Raw genomic sequence first — 9,598 nt, forward strand, 5'->3', positions numbered from 1 at the left:
CAATGATATTAATAAACCAGTGAGAGGCAGCAGTGCACTAATATGTTGCTAATGTGCAACATAACAACAGAAGAAGAAGAAAAGAAAAAGAGTCTTAATAGATTTTTCACTCATTTCCTCCATGTCTGCAGTTATCTTTCACTAGTTGCATTCACTCGTTTCCCAAAGTCATCTTGAATGCTGAATTCTCAATACAACTGAAATATTTGAGAGAACATCACATAAGCTAACTTCATAAATTGATGTTGATTTTCCTAAAATGTTTTTTTTTTTATTCACCATTATAGTTCCCTTTGGTTGGGCACTTGGAACTTGGTTTGTTACTATCATTTTCTTCCTGTTAATGCAGCAATGCATCATGAAGTCAGAGTTATTTGATTTCAAGGGAAGAAAAGTAATAAATAGGTTGCTTTTAGAAAGTGACATATGTTCTAATTAAAGCATTAGTGAATTTATTGTGTGTGTGATTATTAATTAACTTTTTCAAATGTCATTATTCATAAATACCTTGAGATGATCTTAATTGGGTTTATATAATCCTTAAATAGTGTGTGACAATATGCTATAGTCATACACAGACTTAAACATTCAGCACGTGAATCACAACAATGGTAACAATTCAATTTCATTTATTTTCATTAATTGTAACAATAACCATTTTATTTGCTCTTTTTGTTGTGCTACTACTGACACAAGACAGCAAATAAAATTGGCAAATAAAATCAACAACTGTAAAACAAAGCAACTGCATAATTTATTCATACCGCAATACACTCTGGGAGTCAGTGAGTAGCTATACTAAGTCATGAGTAAACCTAAATGAAAGGATCAAGTACCCCCTACAGTTCTTTTTTAGTTACTAGAACTCTTGTGTAAGTAAAGTATACTAGCTAAGCATTTGTCAGTACAACATACTATTCCTATTTCACTTTACTTAGTTTTTTCAAGGCAATCGGTTTGCATGCTTTTTTTAAGTAAGCCCAACTAATTAGATTTTACAGTGTACGAGAATACTTTTTGCAGTGCAGAGAAAACAAAAATAACAACTAAACAACACAAAAATAAGTAACCACTGATGGACTATTTTAACTATGTCCTTACTACCTTTCTGGGCCATAAAACGTTTCAGTTGTGTTGCTGTCTATGGAGGGTCAGAAAGCTTTTGTAAAACACATTGTATTAAACATTCCATTATGTTACAATTAGAAAGATTTGTTAATTTTTCGTATTCTTGTAAAACGCACTCTAATAAGCTTTATTTACTACTTCTAAAATGTAAGTTATTTAATATTGAGTTTGATACAGTTAGATGATGCTTTTATATTGACCCTAATCTGTATATCTGTCTCTGGATGTGGGCTCTTTCAGCTTAGTGCGCCCATAGAGCTCAACAGGTATGTGTCCCTCGCCCCGCTCCCCAAACAGAACGCAGGGCTGCTGGTGGGCAGGATGTGCCGGGTTTCCGGGTGGGGCTCCACCAGCCACAGCGGAGGTCTGACGCCCCTCACCCTGCGTACGGTCAGACTCCCCATCGTCTCCACCTCCAGATGCAACAGCAGTAACTCCTTCAGCGGAAACATCACAACAAACATGATATGCGCGGGGTCCAGCACAGGAGGAAAAGACGCGTGTAAGGTACTGTGGAAAAGTACTTGACAATGACCAGCTGACATTTTCCATTATCCAAATGCTCTACAAGGATGTTGGCTTTCTGATGTTCCCAGGGGGACTCTGGAGGGCCGCTGGTGTGTGATGGACGTGTTTACGGCCTGGTCTCTTGGGGAAATGGCTGTGGAGATCCTAGGTTTCCAGGGGTCTATACGGCCGTGTCCAGGTTCCGCAGGTGGATTGACCAGACCATATACAGCCCATTTTCAAGATGCCTTAAGTCAGCTGGTCTTTTCAGCAGGGAATACTAAACTTCTGTGTGTTGCTTGTATTCATATAATGCACAAACACAATTGTTCAAAGATCGGCACCTTTGTCCCCTAAAACACATTTCACGTTCTCAGCAGATTATTTAATTTGTCCATTACCAATGTCCTACAGTGAATATTCTTTAATTTTTGTCAACATTTTCACCACATTTTAAAAGATTCTGTGGTTCATTCCACACCATTATGTGGTGGAAAAAAACAGTGATAGAATATATATTACACTCTAAAAAATGCTGGGTTGTTTCAACCCAACTTTGGGTCAAATATGGACTAAACCAGCTGTTGGGTTAAATTTTTACATTAAATGTTTAACCCAAAAGTTGGGTTAGTCCAAATTTGACCCAAAGTTGGGTTGAAATAACCCAGCATGTACTATAGTACGCTGTCATAAAAAAAGCATTAAAAATAAACATTAAACAGAACATTTGCTGCAAAAGCCAGTTTTTGATTCAAACGACCCAAAGTTGGGTTGAAACAACCCAGCATTTTTTAGAGCGTATATTTTAAAAATTTTCCTAATAAAATATCCCCTTTGTCTTGCTTCTAGCATTTTATGTATAATAAGTACCTATATAGTTTTAAGAAATTAATACTTTTATTCAGTAAGCACGCATTCATTTAATCAAAACCAACAGAAAAGACATTTACATTTAGTTACAAAAGATTTATATTCATATAAATGCTTTTGGACTTTCTGTTAATCAAAGTATCCTGAAAAAAAATTCCACAAAAATATTAAGCAGTGATTAAACCGCAAATTAATCAACACTGATAATAATCAGAAATGTTTCTTGAGCAGCAAATCAGCATATTAGAATGATTTCTGAAAGATCATGTGACACTGAAGACTGGAGTAATGATGCTGAAAATTCAGCTTTGCAGTACAGAAATAAATTACACTTTAAAATGTATTCAAATAGAAAACATCATCTTAAATTGCAATAATATTTCACAATAATCAAATGAATGCAGCCTTGAATGAATGATTGAATGAATGAATGAATGAATGAATGAATGAAAATGAATGCAGCGTAAGAGACTTCTTTTAAAAACATTCAAAAATCTTAAAGACCCCAAACTTTTGAAAGGTAGTGTAAAAGTGTCAAAGTTGAAGAAACACCCATAAATGAAAGCAAATTAATCAAAATCTAATGTGAAGCCTCTTACAACTACAATACACATACAAACTCTAAAATAATGTGATTAATATGCATGATAAGTGCACAAAAATATCTGGCAGTGATGTTGACAGATCACTACATGTTTTAATATCAGTTAGCAGCTAGATGTTGTGCATAAAGTTGTAGTAATAAACAGTCGCTTATTTACAAGGGAATTACCCGAAAAGGTTTCACTCAAAGTATCCTCCTTTAACATTCTCAAAAGGATATTAAATGCAGAAAAATTGCCTTTGTTTAGTTCAGTTGATGTGACCGGAAGCCATAAAAAGATTTGACGTTGTACCGTACTTGCAACAATGGATGTTTGCACATCTAATAGGACTGGGTGTGTCTGCAATTACTCTTCTCTGAAGGTGGCATTAGTTCCAGGAGCTTTTGGTTTCACTGCCTGCACATGACACCACGTGTAAGATGATCGCCGCACGAACTACACACAATGATTCGTAGCAGTTTATGTGTGTATCATATGAAAGCATCCCAAAAGCTCAGTTTAGATAATAACAACTTTTATGTGTCTGGAGCATCATTCATTACTTACATACTTAAAAACAATAGGTAACATTAAGCGTAAAGGTTAAAGCAACCAACAACACAGGTCATTTGGGAATAATGACGTTTTTGGGGAGGGCTGCTAACATGTTTGGCAGTAAAGGAGTAATCTGATGGATCTCTGAATAGAGTTTCATGGGAAATGAATCGCAGAACAGCATGTTCCCACAGGGAAAGGCATTGTGAATGAATATGCCACACAAAAATAAGTAAATATTAAGAACAATGCTAATTCCACGTGCCAGGACAAGTAGAACTTGTGATTGACGTGATACTTATTGTAAATATTTTTTTGATTAACCTACCAAGATTCATTTTATTATCTGTACCATGAAATATTTTGTTTTTTAAGATCTTTATGTGGTTATTGAGGTTTACAGCTGGTGGAAATGGGTCACAGTTTTGTTCTGACAGGGTCAACCGGGAGAAGCAATACTAATTGCTAAATGCTAAACTTTTAACCCTTGTGCTGTGCTTCTATTCAGTGTTCCTGGTCAAAACTGACCTGACTTTTAAAAAATGCTTGATTGAATCCAGTATTTGGTGATAATATAACATAATGAGCAATTTCACCTCACACTTGATGATTTCTAAGCAATTTTTTGTAGGCCTGCCATATTTGACCAGCAGTGTTGTCGGTAATGCATTACAAGTAACACAAGTTACGTAATCAGATTACTTTTTTCAAGTAACTAAAGTAACAACATTTACAAAAAACTATCTGAGTTACTTTTTCAAACCAGTTTCAAAAATCGGATGGTGCGCGTACTATTTTGGTGACGAAATTTGCGTCACGCACACTGTGTGCGGACCGTCATGTATGCATACCGAAGTATACTTTGGCCTTTATTCATTTTGGTGTGAAAGGACTTTTACATTTACCAAAAATAGACATTTTTTACATTAAAATCCAACAAGTAAGCCCATCCCGGATGAGAAAAAGTAACTTAATGCATTACTTTACATAAAAAGTAACTAATGGCGCTTTTCTACTGCGTGGTACGACTCGGCTCGGCACGGTTTGCGTTTCCACCGTAGACTGTATAAAAACATGGACGTAGTGTCCGTGATGTCACCCGTAGATTCCGAAGAGCGTTTTTGATGCTCAAAGTGGGCGGAGCCATCTTGGCAGTGCATCACTTCCGGATAATCGAAAATGGGCAAAGAGGCGGGAGCTGGTTGCTGAAACCACGCCCACCTAGCTCGACGGCGGTGACAGCAGCGGCGGTCCACCTGTCACTCAAGTGGCCACGCCCTTAATTATGCAGAACTTTAAGGCTTAATATAATTTAAACGGATGAGTTATAAAAAAATGCACCCCCCTCACAGTTGTCATGAAGGGCAAAATTAGCTATATAGACCAAAACCACTTCTCCCTTTTGGAGCCAGCCTCTAGCGGCCAGTCGATGAATTTTAGTTTTAGTCACTTCCATGTTGGGTTCACGAGAGAGAGCAGAAGGTTGCCGCTCGGTTTCGACTGCAGTTCAGTACCGCTTTAGAGTGGGCGGGATTATTCACATGTCGTTAGTTGTGCTGCCTATACTGCTGCGACTCCTGAAAAACTTTTTCATTCCGCATCGCCCCTTCAAGCTCCCGCTGGATCCGCTCCTCTGCTATCAACGAGAGGAACGTCTATACTTCTTCAACAGACAACAAAACACCCACTTTTTGGTTGGTAAAAAAAGGTGCGCTCGTTCAAAACAGTTGCGTTCGATCCTTCGCTGGCTGTGCTGATTTAAATCTAGCGGTTCTGTTGTGTTTGTGACGCAAGTTCAGTGACGCAGGTGACGATTCTCTCCGGCCAATCAGTGATCAGCAAAGTTTACACGTCATGTTTTGGTAACGGTACGGTTACCATGCAGTGGAAAAGAGGCCTAAGTAACGCTATAAGTTACTTTTTTAGGGAGTGACGCAATATTGTAATGCATTACTTTTTAAAGTAACTTTTCCCAACACTGTTGGGCACACCAAATATGGCCGTGTAACAATATGGGGGAAAAAATCTTTGGATTCAGTCACACTCTCAGAACCAGCTGTAGTCTGTCAACACATCATTTCCGAGCACGCTCAGCTCATCTCCACCATTCCTCCCAATATTAAACTCTCTGAAGCCTAAGCATTCAAATTGCCTCTCTTGAAGGAAACAGGCTGGTTTTTAGCAAACCGAGACAAAGCTCAATTGGCTCTGTGTGTGTTTCCCATTTCAGCTATTCAGATCAGATAGAATGGAACAAAATGGCCTCTCATTCACAGATGGGAGGAAGCAGTGCACCTCGCTTCCATCCCGCTCGTTTCTGCAGTGGAGTGACAATGTCTGCTGCTCAATCCTAGAAAGGTTATGACTGTGCCTGGTGCAGAAGATTATGCTCTCAAAATCTTGGACAGAGAAGCAAACCCCCTCAGCTCATATATCCAGATTGTGCCAGTATGAGTTCAGCATCACTCCAGCTTCTGATATTATTACAAAATGAAAACCTGTACACAGAGGGGAAAAACATCCCATATTGCGTTCTCTTGTGAATTACAGCCATGTTTTAATATCTTATTCTGTTTGGTTGGGTTTTAACTGAAAAAAGCATGTGATAAGGATAAAATAACCGAATAAAATAACAGATTGGCTCTTGCTACAACTAAGATATGAGGTCTAACAAAATGTAGATGGCTCTCAATGGTATTAAACTGAGTCAGTGCTTGTTTAATTTACACAGCCATGTGCCTTAGCCCTTTAACTGTTTTCTTAACTGGTATTTTGGTAGCAAGATAAAGTGTAAAAACACTGATAAACTCTCCGTTTCACTATAGTGGAAACCATCTGATATATATAATCACAGGTGATGAAATTTGTTGCATACACAGTTAATTTGTTTGTAAAGTTCAGGTCTTGGATGGTCTACAAATGAGCAAACAATGTATTACATAAGGGAGACATCCAAAATGTGCAGTACTTCAGGATTTCAGGATTGAGATACACTATAACAATAAGCCTCAACATAAGCATTGGGTCTTTGTTGCAAACCATGAGTGCTCATATGAAAGCGACTGGAATAAATTAAGAGGATTTTCTTATGAAAAAGAAATTAAATCTGTATATTAATATTAATTCAGTCCCTTATATGTGTTTTATATACTATAATGGCTTTTCTTCATTCGTATATTCACCCTAACTGAATTTATGGTTCACCTTCTTTCATGAAGTGAATGAAAATAAAGCTAAACTAGTTATTAATAATAATAATAATAATAATTTCCCCCCAAACTTTGTTTTTGGACTTTATATATAAATATTAGTATATAAGTATATTATATTATAAGTATATATTTTTTTCAGCATATGTTACGTTTTTGTTTTAACAATTAGATTTTCAGTATTATTAAAATTTGAATAGATTTTGCCAAATTTAGATTCTCGTGATTATGTCGCAAGGTTAAGGTGTCACACATTTTTTTAAAAGTTTTACTTGGAAAAATATGTTTGAAGACCAGTGTTGGGAGTAATGCATTACAAGTAACGCGAGTCACGTAATCAGATTACTTTTTTCAAGTAACTAGTAAAGTAACGCATTACTTTTTAATTTTCAAGAGAATATCTGAGTTACTTTTTCAAATAAGTAACGCAAGTTACTTTTTTTCCAATTTATTGACTGACAGCTCTCCTGTCCCCATGTTGAGAGAAATCAGATGTTACTGTAGTTCTAAAATAAATATGAATATGCATTAATTCATTTCACACACACACAAAAAAAAACACAGATTCAGTATTCCTCAAAATGAATAAAAATAATGCAACTCAGAATATGACGCAAACCTGCCATAATTAAATGTTAAACAACACAACTATCCTTTATGTATTTAGTCCCATTCTATTAACCAATGTCTTTGCTTCTGACCTTCAATGATCCAGTTCAACAATACTAATAAGCAATAATTATTCTAGAAAAACATTTATGTGTCTTTTTTTATTGCTGAAGTGTGTTGAAATTTCTTCTTCTGCATTCTACTGTACGGACGTAAATTTACTTTCCCTTCAACCTGAGGCTTATTCATTTCACTTTTGGTGTGAAAAGGCTTTTATATTTGCCAAAAATAGAACTTTTTTAATTTAAAAACAAACAAGCAAGCCCTGTCCATATTTAAAAAGTAACGCAATAGTAACGTAACGCATTACTTTCCATAAAAAGTAACTAAGTAACGTAATTTGTTACTTTTTTAATGAAGTAACGCAATATTGTAATGCATTACTTTTAAAAGTAACTTTCCCCAACACTGTTGAAGACATTATAATGATTTTTAAATCAGAAATTTTGTATAAAATGTTATAAACGTTTATCTGAAATTGTATGAAATCAACACGAGTACAAATATCACGTTTACTAGATTGCAAATGTGCTTTAAACTATAATTACATAATAAAAGATGTATCATCTCGGACATCTTTATTTGTCAATGACACAAGGAAACATTTTTTTTTCCATGTACCCAAGATTAATATTGGCGATTGCTGCAATGAAAGAGCTGGAGAGGAAGCCCGCGCCTCAGTGACGTTCATTCCCCATCAGGGATCTTTGTTTTGCATCGCTTCCCAATTTGCATTTGTTTCTCAGGTTTTCCATACGACGCTCCAGCCGCCGAGAGCGCAAATAAGGCGCATTCCTCCGCGAGCGGCCATTCGCATCTCCAGCATTCCCGACGTTAGGAAATTTGGAGTAATTCGAGTTGAACGCAGGAAATTACATGCATTCGCCCCGCGTCCTCGACACCCACTCGCGGAGACACGTGCGATAGAGGTAAACAGCCGAAAGATTCGCTCGACAAAATTGGCCTCGCGCTATCGATCCAACAGCAGATAAAGTAGCCGCTGTCAGTTCATACAGCATGTCGGATGTATTACCGTATAACGAGGACAAAATGACTCATTATGGCAACGACGGGGACGAGGAACACCTTTCCTTCACCTGCCGCCTCCAAGACACCAACAACTTTTTCGGTGGCAACCAGAATAAACGACCACCAAAGCTCGGGCAGATCGGGAGAAGCAAGAGAGGTAACGGGCAAAGCCTTTCTTCGTTACACGAACAAAATGAGTCGGTTGTTACGGGCGCAGATGATGCGAAATTCCATGTTGCGCTTCCCGATTATGCCTTTACGCACGAAAATAGCGCGTGTCGAATGATTTCACGTGCGGTATAATCAGTTTAAACTGTCTTGTTTTCCGCTTCTCGAATAGACAGCGATTAGGATACAGTGATGTATTGCGCCATTTCGGATGTATTAAAATTCATGGCAACATGGAATCTCCATCTTTGTGCCTGTGCGTAGCGAGAGGCAATAGAGCATCTGTGAGTTGGTCTCTCATCATAACCCTAGTGTCTCTGTTCACTGACAGTCACTGAAGAAGACAACGATGGCGAAGTACTGGACAAGAGCACAGAGAAGTCCTCGTCGGCGTGAACGGACCCAAAGACGTTGTGAAGAGGCACTCTGGAGACAAGCACTCCACACATTCTCCTCTCGATCTCCCAAACTCCATTGTCCAGGGTTTACAGCGGGGCTGACTGAACCAGCGGCCCAAGGGCTTGAAGGAATACTTTGTTTTCCAAACTATACTCCGAGATATGTGCAATGACAGGGTTTGGTCTCATTAAAAAGACGGACTCTATTGTTGTTTTTGGCTCTAATGAAGCAATTCGATAGACTGAGCTGAGCAAACAATACCATTAACATCAAACCAGTATCTTCCCGCTTAACCCAGTAGCCTACTGGTGGTGTTAATGGTGTATACTAGCAATGTCGACTTTTTCTTCCAGAGTGGACCTCCAAAGAGGTTCCACTGTGTATGTAAAAAAAAAAAAAAAAAAAAAAAATACAGTGGGTACGGAAAGTATTCAGACCCCCTTAAATTTTTCACTCTTTGTTATATTGCAGCCATTTGCT

General features: G+C 37.7%; 2 protein-coding genes across 2 annotated transcripts in view; both read left to right on the top strand.

The window, feature by feature from the left end:
- The window catches only part of LOC107680412 (trypsin-like), a 6,301-nt gene extending 4,382 nt beyond the window's left edge, over positions 1-1,919 (top strand). The window contains exons 4-5 of the mRNA XM_016476301.1: positions 1,369-1,635; positions 1,725-1,919. Of these exons, the coding sequence (XP_016331787.1) occupies positions 1,369-1,635; positions 1,725-1,919 (462 nt within the window). The remainder of the gene's footprint in view (positions 1-1,368; positions 1,636-1,724) is intronic.
- Positions 1,920-8,184: 6,265 nt separating this feature from the next.
- On the top strand, positions 8,185-9,515 carry LOC107680422 (calcium/calmodulin-dependent protein kinase II inhibitor 2-like). The gene is made up of 2 exons (XM_016476309.1): positions 8,185-8,708; positions 9,051-9,515. The coding sequence occupies exons 1-2, from the start codon at positions 8,540-8,542 to the stop codon at positions 9,113-9,115; spliced, it is 234 nt and encodes a 77-aa protein (XP_016331795.1). The 5' UTR covers positions 8,185-8,539; the 3' UTR covers positions 9,116-9,515.
- The last annotated feature ends 83 nt before the right edge of the window (positions 9,516-9,598 follow it).

This window comes from Sinocyclocheilus anshuiensis, unplaced genomic scaffold, assembly GCF_001515605.1.
Source record: "Sinocyclocheilus anshuiensis isolate Anshui unplaced genomic scaffold, SAMN03320099.WGS_v1.1 scaffold792, whole genome shotgun sequence".
Classification (NCBI taxonomy): Eukaryota; Metazoa; Chordata; class Actinopteri; order Cypriniformes; family Cyprinidae; genus Sinocyclocheilus; species Sinocyclocheilus anshuiensis.